Raw genomic sequence first — 15,180 nt, forward strand, 5'->3', positions numbered from 1 at the left:
CGATGATGCGGGCATGAGTCTGGTTGGCGTACTCACGGGAGTGGTCGAGATCCTGCCGAGTGTGGTACGGCATGAAATCGAGATGCTCCACATGGTGCTTCAGCTCCGGGTGGGATGGCATGTCCATGGGCTCTCCAGCGAGTTACGCCTCGCGAGGTGGGAAAAGCGAGGGTCCCTGAGTGCCTCCCCGCTCATCCCGCACGGGCGTGCGAGTCCCTCCCTGAAGGGCGCGAGCAAGTCCGGTCCAGCCAGTTGCTCTCCATGAAGGAGAAGAGGATCCTCTCAGATGTGGGAGGCTCCATCTTGCCCCTCAAGTCAGCGGTGATGATCCACTGCAGCTCGCCTCCTGGCTGGTCCGAGATCTGCGATCCATGGAACTCTGGGTGCGGGCGACCAAGGTGATCGGACAGGGCGTTGAGGTCGTTCTCGAAGATCAAGCTTCCCCCATTCCCAAGCTGGTAAAACTTCGTGTTCACGGGCTCCATCTGAAAGTGCAGTGAAGGATTAAGTTAGAGACGTGAACAAGTGTGGCAAAATTTTAGTTATATTTCTAAGGAAGAGCATGACTTCTTGTTTTTCCAAAGAACTCAAGGAGAAGACAACGACTTAAATTTTCAGAAATACTTCATTCTTTTTTTGAAACTAAATTTTTCAGAACGTCCATTTCTAACTAGGGTCTCCTAAGGTCAAACAATGGCTCTGATACCAACTTGTCAACACCCGGGTTTTTAAGTCCAGATGCCTATTATGTCATACATCGCAATCCCAGGAAATTGTTGTTGCGAGGCATAATAGTTAAGTATCACATCCATCATTCATTACAAACCATAATGTCTTACAACTTGGAATCACATGATCCATATTACACAAATAGTTGATCTAATGATCAACGAACAAACACAAGTTCATAGCGGAAGCGTAAGATACAAGGACTCTCTAGTCCACAGGCCAACGCTTGACGTTAGAAGCTCCTAGTTGTGGTAGACGTCTCCGCTGGTCGTCATCCTCGTACTGCTGCTCGACTTCATAGTCTGGCCATTTGAATAGCCAGGGACAAAGCCGTGAGTACTTTAAGTACTCGCAATCTAATACTAATGTAAGTATTAAACTTGCGAAAGAAGTGTTCTAAGCTCTAAGGTTATTTGCATAAAGCCAATTTTATTTGAATAGACATTTTTGTAAACAACTCCTCCTGTGCTAACTAACTCAAGTGGGAACATTAGTGTCATTCCCACAACTCTGTTGTGATTAAAAATCAAAGTCACCGTTCAAGTTCAAAAACCACCGGTCACATAGATATAAATTCTGATGACGGAAACAGAATGGCCCTTCCAATTGTCCCTATCCGCGGACGCGGCTATTCGAATAGTTCTACACTCTGCAGAGGTCGCACACTTGTGCCACAACATTTGATTACATCCGTCAGGGATAAAACCCCGAATAATCGTAACTCAGTACGCGGATCATCAACCATAACCTTTCGTTTACACACCCTAGTATAGGCACCTCTCCCCATGAGCTTGGCCTCCCGGTGAAAACCAACTGTTAACCCGGGAACTGCACAGGGCTTGGGCCGGACATTCACCTCATTCCACGTCATTTCTCATCATTTCTTTTGTTGTAGAGGCAGCCTTCAGCCTAACCCCGATGACGCTTGTTTAGAGGGAACCCATACTAAGATACATAAATTTCCAGCTAAGCCTTACCCATAATCGGGTATTGTGGGGGTACTCAAAAATTGGAATGGTATCGCATCCAACTCAATCATCAGTTTTTAGCCCACATTACCAAGTCAAATTCAGGTCATATTCACCTTCAAAATCTTTCAATGGAAATGACTCATCATTCCAAGGTTTTCACCATCATCATTTCATAAACACATGTTCCCATCTAGAGTAGTCATCTTTAATTTAGCACTAGCATCTAAGGATGAGGGGTGCTAAGTACTTGGCTTTGCTTCTAGGCTAAACTTGATACTCTTGTACTGATCCAATACTAACCAAGTGAATCATAAATCAAAAAGTACTTTGATAAAACAAAAGTAAATAAAGCTTGTAAAGTAAAACTGGGAAATAGGATCATAAGCATAAAGTAAAATGGGGTAATGCTTTGCTCATGGTGAGCTTTGCACTTTGCAAGAGTATTATCTTGCCTTGGTTGGGAAAGCTGGTCAAAGTGGTCTTCTTCTCCTTGGAAGTAGACCTCCTCCTCCTCCTGGTACTCCTCGGTACTAGCGTCTAAAATACGAATACGGAGTACACAATCATCACACCAAACTAAGTTACTAAACTAGGCACAAACATGGTTCACACACTTAAACTAGCATCACATATTACTATTAAGTTGGTGGATGTGTTTTTCTTGTTATTTAAGAAAAATAATTTCCTCTCATACTAAACTTAAATGTTACTTTGAATTATTCAGAGAAATAATTTCCTCTCATTATCTTATTAAGATTTAATTCCTCTTACACATAATATGTGACCTAGGTTGACCCAAGTCAACCTCTTCACACTTATGATTTGGAGAAAATGATTTAAATGAGGTGAGCACCTCATACCATTTAATTCTAGCATATCAAAGATTTAATATCACCAGCAAATCCTATGGGACCTAGGTAACCAGAGTCTCCACTTCATTTGGACTTGGTGGTGACAAGATTTAAATGAGAGAAACTCTCTCATGATATTTCTTAATAGTTTTGGACAATATCTTTTACTAGAAAATAGCCATAAAGTTATTTAAATCAACTAAGCCATGATCATTCAAAGTAAGCAGGTCATATTTTTGTAGAAACAATTAGTATAAGTGAAAAGTGAATTATTGGAGGTGGAATTAACTGAAAAGCATTTATGGTTGATTTTTAAGAATTATTATAAGACAGAAAAGTCCCTGCTTTGTTTATTTTGTCACTTTAATTCTACAACAGATCTAGGGTTCTATCCAGTGGCATTGGGTAGACAAAATCCTAAGGATTCCAAAAATATAAAGTTTGTAAAATTTGGCCCAGTAGATTTGTCCCTATTGAATTTCAAAGTTTGCATCAGATTGGGTTATTTCTCTATTTTCCAAATTTGAATTCAAATGGTGGGCTGGCGGGAGAATTTAACGGGCTGTGCAGAGAAAAAGGAGAATGGGCCGGCCCAGTACTGCGTCCAGCGCAGTGGGCCAGCTGACAGCGTGGGGGCCACGCGTCAGTGTGTTTTAAAACACCGAAACGGTATGAGTGAGGTGGACCGTAGGATTAGAACGGATCGGACGAACGAGAGGGGCCTTTGTCTCCGGCGAGAGAGGACTCACTGCGACGGCGGCAGGGGGTCGGCGAGCTCGTCGGAGCTCCGGCGGTCGAGGGCGATGTGCGCAGCGACGTTGGAGTGGATGAGGAAGCGTCTGGAAGTGGTGGCGTCTCCAATGGTGGCCTCCTGCTCCGGCGACTCCGTGTACTGGCGGCGGCGGCGATCTTGCGATTGAGACGGTGTGGTGGCTAATAGATGAAATTGATAGGTCGAGGGGAGCTGTGAGGACGAGTGGAAGCGAGTGGTGTGCTCGGATTGAGAGGAGGAGTCCTCCTTTTATAGCGACGAGAGGTGGCCGTGGGGCGGCGCTAGGGTCGCCGTTGTCGTCGTCGGTCCAGGGCTGCGAAAGGTCAAGGCGTGGGCGCGTACGGTGGCTGGCGTCCTGGCGAAGCTGACGCGCGTGATCGTGGTGCGGCAGAGGCTCTGTAGAGATGGGGCGGTTGACGGGAGTGCTCAGCACCGTGGCGGGTGGTCGTGGATGCGGTCGTCGTCTGCGGCGTTCCCGCGGCCTCGTGCGCGTGTCCAAGCGATGCAGGGAGCCGTTGTGCGTCTACTGGCGTTGAGAGTGAGTGTGGAGGGGACGCAGGGCCGTGGGCGTCGTCACGCCCTGGCGCGTCCAGGACACTCGCCATGCGCGCACTGGCGCGTGCGTGTGCACGCCTGGGCGTGTCTGGCCACGTCGATGCTGGCGTGTGTACACAATGTCTCGGTCAAGGGAGGGCACGGGCGTGTCCAGGGAGGTGAGAGGAAGAGAAGGGACATGGCGGTGCAGGCCAGGGGTGACCAGAGAGAGGAGTGGCATGGTGAGCTCATGCCATGCCACGACATGACATGTTTTAGTTGTTTTAAGCAAACCCTGGCCAGTGCAAGTGGTGGTGATGGTGTGGTGAGGTGAGAGGGCTCTCCAGCAGTGCAGAGAGGGCAAGGTTGGACCAGTCCAAAGTAGAAAATGAGGTATGGGCTCAGATTTTTACCCTGCCAGCAAGGTGTTCGACAGAATGCCCGCAAGAAAAAGATTTTTGAATTTTGAAAATCTTTTTGGTGGGTTGCAATCAAATATTATATGGAGCATTTTGGTGGTGGTGGTGGTCAAAATGGAAATGAGATGCAAAATCACATTTTGCATATTATCTTACATATGTGACAAAGTTCCAACTTTGCTTGCTTCCCATTTGAGATTGGTGATGAATTTGAGGGGGTGGCTTTGGGCAAAGTTGAAGTACTTGATGTTGTCTTGGATGAGGTGAAAAGATTTGACCAAGTGTAGAAGTGAAAAGTGAAACTACAGGGGCTCAAAGTGAGTACCAGATTATAAATGTCACATATGACCATATCACATGTGAGCTCATATTTATCTCAATTTTGATTGGAAAGTTGTTTGATGGTTTCCAAGGTTGTTAATAAAGGTTTAGTATCCATTTACACCCAATGGTGCAAACCAAAATGGTCTCTAACCAAGATTTGTAAAAATGGCCTAAGCCTTATGTGTGTGTGAAGTTGATTTTAAAATTTCATTCTTAATTTCCATTTACTTGACTTTGGGTGATCAAGTGATCATTGCTAGGGTTTTGGAAAGAGAGTAACACAACAAACAAGCATCATGGCAATTGCACAATCAAAATAATTAAATAGGTGAACTATATGCATAGTCCTATATGAGGAGAAAAAAGTTTTTGTTAACTCTGATTTTTGGATTCTTGGATTTCTTCTTGTTTATTTTATGGAAACTTGGGATGTTACACTAAACAATTGACCTTCGACAAGATCAATGCGCATCTACAGTGGCATACACGCGCCATATCCTGATATAAGATGAAAAAGTATATATTTCATCTAAAAATATGTCGCATGCATGCATATGTCCAATCTGACACCTAAAATTTCTATATAAAAATACACTAACAATACACTACACTGCACAATTTTTAACACTAACAATCATCTAATAATTTCCAACACTAACAATACACTACACTGCACTACATAGTTTCTAGCACTAACAATCATCTATTAATTTCTAACATTGTAGGAGGGGCAACGGCGGATTGGATCAGAGAGGAGACTGCAATGGTTGATCGGAAAGGACCGGCGGGGGCGGCAATAGTACAGAAAGGAGAGCGTGGTGGCAGATCAAAACGGATATCGAGGAGGGGCAGTGGTAGCGACACATAGAGGAGAGGACGACGAAATGATTTTTGAGTTATTGGGGCCAAGTGGGATGAGTTGTAAGCGGGGCAACCGTGAATTGAGCGGACAAAAGGAAGACGCGTGGTATGTGGGGCCGGGCCACGGTGTTAGCAGGGCTGCTTGTGGCATGGCCCAATTGGCCGGCTGGTGATCTTTTTTTTACTCTTTTAAATATATTTTTAAAACTAAATAAAGGTCCATAAGTTGTGGCGTTTTCTACTAGTGTTTCTACAAACAAAATTATACTACCCTCGTTCCTAAATATAGGTTGCATATTTGTTGGCACGGAAATTAAAGAAAGAGCATGGTTGGAAAGTTACACAATTTTGGGCGAGATTACACTTTACCAAATGACGTAAAATAAATTGAGGAGTTTGTATGAGATAAGAAAACATAACCAAATCTCTAAAAAAATCTCAAGACGAGTGGTGCAACCCAATATACCTTATATTTTTTCTCAAAACATATATGGCTTATATCAAGTAACGGAGAGAGTGTATCTTAACTTTTTTCCAAATCAAAAACTAGCGGTAAATGAAAACAGAAAAGTTGCTTGTTTTGGTTTGTAAGTTTCGGCAGGTCATTTGACTTTTACTTTAGAATAAATATCGTACCTTTTTAAATGATCAGGGATAACGCTTTTTCTAGGATGGTCAATTAAAACTTCTCGGCCAACTCCAAATTACTTAATTTTTAGTCAGGTGATGTCATCGAGCTTCAGTTAAAATTCATGTTGCAACTGATGATTGCTATGAATCATGGAACAATACAACGGTTTATGACATTTTCCTTGGTTGTACTAAAAACAACTTGTAGCCCACACGTTGAACTTATGACTAACATGAACCACACAAACCAATTTAACTTTTCTTTTCTAAGTTGAAACTCATATGTAAGTAGCAGAATCTCACTTGCAACCGCATGTATAACAAGGAAAATCTTACTACCTTCCGTTTCGAAATGTAAACCTTTTTAGAAAACCAAACTAGCTTTGTAAAAAGCTTATGCTTTAAAACGGTTGTAATACTATTAATGAGTCTTGACTAGCATAAATCACAATGCAATTCAACAATGTAGAAATTAACATAGAATTTCGATCGAAAATTAGCAAACCGTATTTTTCGTTCCTAGAATGACAGTGTGTACGGGTGCGCACATGCGCATGCGGGCTTTGGAATCACGCATTCCACCGTCCCACCAGGGCACCGGTCGAAAGTCGCTGGCCGTCATAAAAAAACCATGCAAATGCAATGCCTGGTGACACGTTCCACACCCCAAGAGATTCCTGCTCGCGCGCCATCCCTACATAGCACTCGCCCCACCCAGAGTCAAACACAAGTTCCACAGCCACCGCTCCGATCGGAAAACAATGGAGATAACGTTAACGTTGTCAACGCAGGCGCCAGAGCAGCAGGCGCAGGAGTGGAACGGCGCGGTGGAGGCCCTGCTCCCGTCGACCCCGGCCGCCGCGGCGTGGCCGCACCTCGCCAGCTTCTGCGCGCTGCACCGGTACCTCTCCGGCGTCGACGTCTGCGAGCGCGTTGCCGGCGAGGACGGCCGCCCGGGCTGCGTCCGCTACGTCGCCTCGCACCCGGCGGGGGAGGAGGGCCAGGAGCAGCTGCAGGCCAAGTGGGCGCACGAGGAGCTGCTGGAGCTGGACGACGCCGGGCGGAGGCTCAGCTACGCCGTCGTCGGCGGCAACATGGGGTTCGGCCGCTACGTCGCCACCATGACGGTTGCCGGGGAGACGGAGGCGGCGGGGTGCAGGATCGTGTGGGAGTTCGAGTGTGAGCCCGTGCAGGGGTGGAGCAGGGACGGGCTCGTCGGCTACCTTGACCACGCCGTCAAGGGCATGGCCGCGCGGATCGAGGAGGCCGCCACCGCGGATGAATCATGAGGCGTCGCTGGCTCTCCTTGTTAAAATCTTGCTAGTAGTTATACTATACTAGATTGAAATTAGTGGATGTGTCTGGCAATATTTTGTTGCTTCAAGTTGGTTTTGTTTTTGTTGACTAGCACCAGAGTACCTGCTAGCTTGCAATGTACTATCAATGTATCTTGCACAACATGAGTGCCTACCTGGTGTATGCATGTTTAATCTCATTTGTCTCTATCTTATAGCTAGGTTGAAACTCTAATTCCGATATACTCACGTCGGATCCGATCAGTTCTCGTGTTAGTTGTTGGTTTTAGATTAGTCTCTTTCGATCTACGGTTGTTATCATTGACGATCCTTATTAATTTTTCGTCTGATTGTATTTTATGGCCTTAACACGATTGACTTCAGTTTTTCAACAACAACAAGCATTACAACAAGCTTTGTCCGGCTACGCTGATGGATGGTAAGTACGGCTCGTAGCTCACACTAGTGTTTGTAGTTGTTGCTAGGTGATCCTAAGATATATTTGTAATTATTATTAATTTTAGAGCCGTCTGTACCATTATATATATATATATATTGATAATTATCAATAGATCGATGAACGGTTTTTTCAAAGGAAAATTGCCACTGCCTCACTGGACACACTAGTGGTCGATCATTCCTGTTACAGCTACCTTAGCTAGATGATTGACTAGACACGGTGAAGGTAACCTGCATCTTTTGGCTGCGTATAGCTGGCTTTCATGCATTTCTTGTGTATGTTTCATCTCACGCGAGCAGCGTACGATTCTCGCTCTGGCCCGCTCGCTGTGTGTGGCTAGCAATCCCTCTCTTGCATGCTAAAGTTCCCGTGGATAGCGAGTGGAGAATTCGAAGCGAACCAATCTATTCCCTGGTCATGTCGCACATTTGCATATGTTCCAATGGGCCACTATCCGACTTTTGGAAGAATCCAAAACCTTCGAATCAAATGACATGTGGGTCCACAAAGGAGAGAAGTTCAACAAGATTTGTTCCTCTACTTCACTTAGCAACCACAGAAAAAACATGTGCTTCTGCTAGAGTTTAGCTTCTCTGTTGCTTCCTGCCAATCATAAGAAACAGTGCGGTGCTTTATGGGTGTTATTTTGTTAATTTGCAACATTTTCAGCATGTATAGGTTATACTCTGATAATATGTACTATTGGATGAAGATAAGATACACTTTGTAACAACCTTTTTGATGCGAAATTCCATGTTTCTCCTTGGGAGCGCATGCCCCCGCCTAAAAAAGGCATTCTAGATGTAAAGAATCTGAAACATTTCACACATTAAATTTCAAAATTGAAAAACACTTTTGCGATCTATTTAAAAAACAAATTTGGCGCTCAACAAATCGTATTTACGACCCTACTTTTTTTCCAAGGCCGTAAAATATATCTTTTCTTCATGAAACTTTGCAGACATGCAAAAGTCACAGACATTGATGATGTCAAGTACCATAGATTTTTGAAAACTTTAACTTTTTTATGAATTTACTAGTCATCTCGAAGCATATGCTCCGGGCGCAAGAACGTCATCCTCCTTTTTGATGGGACAGTGTCGTCATGGGTTCCTGGCATGGGAGGAGCTGGTTTATAATCATTGATTTCAGATGAATCCAATGAAACTCATCGAGACTTAGACATGGCTCATTGGTGTAAGATTACAACAAAACTACTAGAGCGCCAATGACTTTTTTTTTCCCTCTAGCTTCATCCTTGTACGATGTATGTTGTGTATTGCTCGAGACCCTCGAGTGGAGATCTCAGTGGTTGAATGAGTGTGTTATTAAGTCTCCAGCGGAGGCGACTAGGTTTCCAGGCCATCTCCCGTTGGCGCCGCCGACCTGCCCCAGTTCCGTGGCCTTCGTGCCATGAAGGCGGGGTGGCTCTCGGTCCCCTTCGGTGGGAGGGCTCCTTTGTTCCGATTTTAGGGTTAAGGTTTGGTGTGGCAGCGCTTAGGTGGTGGCGGTGGCATCTTCTCTAATAAAGTCGCCATGGTTTCAATCCATCTCGACGACGACGTCGAGAAGCCCGTGGGAGTGGTGTGGTTTTTGAGGACTTCTTCTGGTTGGGGGATCTCCGAATCTCCATGGAGCTTCATCGAGGGTTATTCCTTCTTCTTCGTCTCCAGGACGGATGTGGCCTTCTTGACCCATTCGACGACTTCCCGTCCGCAATCAACAATGTCAGGATGATTTAGTGAGGAGCGGCAGCGGTGGCGCGCCGTCGACACAGTTTGGGGGTTGACGACGAAGGACATGTCAAGGAGTTTGTTGCAATTTTCATTTTTGTTGGGATGTTTTGTAATGTTCGATATTTCTCTTAATGCTAGGATTCTATTTGCAAAAAATTTAAGGAAGGCCTCGCAAGACAAGATATGCGGCCACGAGTTCGACTCATGAAATCCTAAGAGTTCTACTTGTAGGTGAAGAGAACACGGACTAAAAACGAAGGAGGTCACCGTTTAACCTAAGAGTATAATTAAAGAACCTAAGATCCCCACACTAGGATACAAGTTCTTCACATCTTCGGAAGCCAAACAGTTCATGCCAACAAAAGCCAATAAGGTGATCTAGAGCTCCGCCTAGTTCCTTCCTCATACATACTTGGGTGAACCAAAATTTATGCCAGTATATTAACCTCTAATTAGTCCATATCACAGACAAGATTAACCCAAATTTTGGATTCAAAACTGGAATAACAGAGAAAAATTGGAAATATTCTAGTAATTCAGATATTTTAATGTGTGTTTAGGGATAGTTTTACCCCAATTGGATCATTGGTTTATGATTCAATAGTTTTTTCTAATCTCAAAACATGAATATGCGTCCCCATCGAGTTGCCTATTTGAATCATCGGATTCATCCTTGCAACCACAATTGGTGATCTTCAGATTATTCAAATACAAGTGGGTTATTACTCATACAAGAAGGTCGAAAGCTAACTAATAGTCATGTCCGATAACTACTGATGATCTGAGCATACTTTTGACGAAACAAATTAGACACCTCAACTCTCTCGTCGTGCCCGGTGATCTTCACATCATCAATACAAGGTCAATAATTAACAACCGCAATCTGGTCATGTTGTCGGTGAAATCCACACCATCAACGCCTACTCCATTTTCGTGTGCTACCAGAACATTTGGGCTCTGGACGGCTGGACCAGAACAATGTCGTCTTCAACTCCCACGTGCGACATGTTGTCCTTTGATCGTGATGCATGTTTGGGCTCAAACAAAGTCATACATTCATTAAAGGCTTGTTGATTCGTAGGATTCTTATAACATAGGATTATGAAAAGCACACGAATAGAATGTAATGTCCAGATGAATCCTACACATGGAACCTATAGGGCGTGTTTGGTTGCCTGGGCCGATTTCCTGCATCACTGGCGCAGCGGGAAGGAGCCCCCTGCGTGTCCAAGACGGACCATGGGCCATAAAATCGACTTTGTTTGGTGGCCTGCACGGAGATTTTTTGGCCCCGTGGAGATTTGGACTCGGGCTGTTTGGTAGGTCGGTTTTCAGGCCTTGTAGCAGCCCAGAACAACGCCCCTGCTATTTGGTTGCAACCCATAATCCGGTTCTGGTAACCTCTTCCCTTCAGTGGTGAGGTTACCAGCGATCAACACACAAGTAAGAACAAGTAAGAACACAATCATAGACGACAAATAACTTAGCACTGATCATAGACGACACAAGTTCACGACACAACATTTTGCAGACACGATCATAGTTCTGGAGACGGCAGACATGATCATAGTTCAACACACTAGACACGAGCAGCAACTAGACATGACATGGCACCAGGTTAGCTTCAGACATGGTGCTCGGAGATGACGCACCTGGTGTCATCGCCATGGTACGGGCACCTCGTCACCACCTCAGTGCAGGTGTGGTCGAAGATGACCACACTGTACTCCAAGCAGGACACCCTTCTGAAGGTGACGAACTGGCCTACCTTGAGCTGATGGGCGACGGCGAAGGCCGACCATCCCTGGTCGATGAATGCGTCACCGCCTTCTCTCCTCATAGTCATCCTCCAGTTGCATCCGGTGTTGGTGGTGACGATGATGTTGGAAGGGATTTCTCCGAACCACTTGACGAAAGCTTTAGGGATCATGAGGCGGCCGAAGGTGGGCTTGAAGATGATTTTGAGGAAGTGGTCCGACTCTGGCTCATCATGGAAGTGGCCGACCTTAGCCGGCCTTTGATACGTCTGAAACGTATCTATAATTTCTTATGTTCCATGCTACTTTTATGATGATACTCACATGTTTTATACACATTATATGTCATATTATGCATTTTCCAGCACTAACCTATTGACGAGATGCCGAAGAGCCAGTTGTTGTTTTCTGCTGTTTTTGGTTTCAGAAATCCTACAAAGGAAATATTCTCGGAATTGGACGAAATCAACGCCCAGGGTCTTATTTTTCCATGAAGCTTCCAGAAGACCGAGGGGGAAACGAAGTGGGGCCACGGGGCGCCGCCACACTAGGGCGGCGCGGCCTAAGGGGGGCCCGCGTGGCCCTAGCGTGTGGGGCCCCCGTGACTCCTCGGACTCCGCCCTTCCGCCTACTTAAAGCCTTCGTTGCGAAACCCCCAGTACCGAGAGCCACGATACGGAAAACCTTCCAGAGACGCCGCCGCCAATCCCATCTCGGGGGATTCAGGAGATCGCCTCCGGCACCCTGCCGGAGAGGGGAATCATCTCCCGGAGGTCTCTTCATCGCCATGATCGCCTCCGGATCGATGTGTGAGTAGTTGATGACCCACAAGTATAGGGGATCGCAACAGTCTTCGAGGGAAGTATTACCCAATTTATTGATTCGACACAAGGGGAGACAAAGAACACTTGGAAGCCTTAACAACGGAGTTGTCAATTCGATTGCACTGGAAACGGACTTGCTCGCAAGAGTTTATCGATAGTAACGAGTTTTATAGCAATAGCGATAGTGAAATAACAGCGACGGAGTAACAAAGACGGTAGTAGTGATTTTAGTAAACGAGCGGGATTAAAATACTCGTAGGCACGGGGACGGATGACGGGCGTTGCATGGATGAGAGAAACTCATGTAACAATCATAGCGAGGGCATTTGCGAGATAATAATAAAACGGTGTCCAAGTACTAATCAATCAATAGGCATGTGTTCCAATTATAGTCGTGCGTGCTCGCAATGAGAAACTTGCACAACATCTTTTGTCCTACCAGCCGGTGGCAGCCGGGCCTCAAGGGAAACTATCTTGGATATTAAGGTACTCCTTTTAATAGAGTACCGGAGCAAAGCATTAACACTCCGTGAACACATGTGATCCTCACATCACTACCATTCCCTCCGGTTGTCCCGATTTACTGTCACTTCGGGGCCATCGGTTCGGACAGCGACATGTGTATACAACTTATAGGTAAGACCATAAACAATGAATATCATGATGAAACAATAACATGTTCAGATCTGAGATCATGGCACTCGGGCCCTAGTGACAAGCATTAAGCATAACAAGTTGCAACAATATCATAAAAATACCATCTACGGACACTAGGCACTATGCCCTAACAATCTTATGCTATTACATGACCAATCTCATCCAATCCCTACCATCCCCTTCGGCCTACGGCGGGGGAATTACTCACACATGGATGGGGAAACATTGCTTGGTTGATGGAGAGGCGTTGGCGGTGATGGCGGTGATGATCTCCTCCAATTCCCCGTCCCGGCGGAGTGCCGGAACGGAGACTTCGGCTCCCGCGACAGAGTTTCGCGATGTGGCGGCGTTCTGGAGGGTTTCTGGCGACTTCCACTTCTCTCCGTGCGTTTTTAGGTCGAGGCTAATAAGTAGTCCGAAGGAGGGCGTCGGAGGCCGGCCGAGGGGGCCACACCACAGGGCCGCGCGGGCCCCCCCTGGGCCGCGCCGCCCTATGGTGTGGGGCCCTCGGGCCTCCACTTCAATTGCCCTTCGGCTCCGTTAGTTTCCTGGGAAAATAGGGCCTTCGCTTAAATTCCGAGGTTTTCCCGAAAGTTGGATTTACGCACAAAAACGAGACACCGGAGCGGTTCTGCTGAAAACGAGCGTTAGTCCGTGTTAGTTGCATCCAAAATACACAAATTAGAGGCAAAACAATAGCAAAAGTGTTCGGGAAAGTAGATACGTTTTGGACGTATCAACTCCCCCAAGCTTAGCTTATTGCTTGTCCTCAAGCAATTCAGTTAACAACTGAGCGATAAAAGAACTTTCACGAACACATTTGCTCATATGATGTATATATTCTCATGATATGGCTAACACTTGAGCAGCTCATAATAAGGCACATGCAAATAAGATCATCTAACAGCTATGTCAATCATGGAGAGGTACCAACAATTAATAATAAGCATCAAGAATCATGTACATAAGCAAGATTGCAATGTTCATAAGAGAGTATGATAAAGTGGTATCTCGCTTGCCTGTATTTGATTGGCAAAACATAAATGCCCGGGCACCTCTGGAGTTCATAGAAAGACTAGAAGTAGTGATTGTCAAAAGATAAAAGCATCAAAGTTATACCACAATAAATCATATTTTGAGACAAGCATATTATACTAAGAATGACAGTTGTGCTCTCAAGAAAGTGCTCAAAGAAAGGATGGAGACACAACATAAAAGTAAAAGATTGACCCTTCGCAGAGGGAAGCAGGGATTAACATGCGCTAGAGCTTTTCATTTTTATAAATCAGGAGTAAAATTATTTTGAGAGGTGTTTGTTATTGTCAACGAATGGTAATGGGTACACTAACTACCTCGCCAACCGGACTTTCAAGAGCGGCTCCCATGAATTATTGCATATTTATTTGGCACTCCTTCCAACCTTTCTTGCACAAACCATGGCTAACCGAATCCTCGGGTGCCTGCCAACAATCTCATACCATGAAGGAGTGCCTTTTTATTTTAGTTTTATTATGATGATGACACTCCCCCAACCTTTGCTTACACAAGCCATGGCTAACCGAATCCTTCGGGTGTCGTCCAACAATCACAAACCATGGAGGAGTGTCTATTTAAGTTTAATTAATTCGGGACTGGGAATCCCATTGCCAGCTCTTTTTGCAAAATTATTGGATAAGCGGATGTGCCACTATTCCATATGAGAGTCCGTCAAAAGTAAATGACAAGGTTGAAAGCTAAACACCACATACTTCCTCATGAGCTATGAAACATTAACACAAATTAAGAAGCATTTTGAAGGTTTTAAAGGTAGCGCATGAGAATTTACTTGGAATGGTTTGAAATGCCATGCATTGGTATTTATGGTGGACACTCTGGAATAACTTGGTTTTCATGTGTTTGGAGGCACGAGCAGCGTTCCCGCTCAGTACAAGTGAAGGCTAGCAAGAGACTAGGGAGCGACAAATCAAGAGAGCGATGACTCTGTCATAATCATGCTTGCGGCAAAATAAATTAAGTGAGGCATAAAAGTGATACAAGAACTCTGAAGCAATGTAAATCATTGAGGCTTAATTGACTCTTGTTCAGTCATATGCATGCGTGAGCATGTGCCAAGTCAATATAAATGAATTATTCAGAGGAGGATACCACAATGCCATACTTACTTATGAATAAAACAATGTAAGCAAACATCCATGACATGCTACTCATATTAATAAATTGGAGCTAAACATGAGAGATCATGAACTACTAGACTTTCTTAAATAACATATACCTCACATGAACCAACTAAGCATGCTCACATGGATGAGTATATGTACAAAAATGAAAACAAATAGAGTTCATACCAGCCTCTCACCACA

General features: G+C 45.0%; 1 protein-coding gene across 1 annotated transcript; it reads left to right on the top strand.

Annotated features, from left to right (window-relative positions):
• Positions 1 to 6,852: 6,852 nt before the first annotated feature.
• Positions 6,853 to 7,494, top strand: LOC124647305 (lachrymatory-factor synthase-like). Its single transcript, XM_047187267.1, has one exon. It carries the CDS (start codon positions 6,853 to 6,855, stop codon positions 7,378 to 7,380), a length of 528 nt encoding a protein of 175 aa, XP_047043223.1. The 3' UTR covers positions 7,381 to 7,494.
• The last annotated feature ends 7,686 nt before the right edge of the window (positions 7,495 to 15,180 follow it).

Source organism: Lolium rigidum, chromosome 4 (assembly GCF_022539505.1).
Source record: "Lolium rigidum isolate FL_2022 chromosome 4, APGP_CSIRO_Lrig_0.1, whole genome shotgun sequence".
In the NCBI taxonomy this organism is placed as follows: Eukaryota; Viridiplantae; Streptophyta; class Magnoliopsida; order Poales; family Poaceae; genus Lolium; species Lolium rigidum.

Excerpts from the sequence above, each read along its gene's own strand:
- LOC124647305 (XM_047187267.1), top strand. The coding sequence starts at position 6,853 with ATGGAGATAACGTTAACGTTGTCAACGCAGGCGCCAGAGCAGCAGGCG.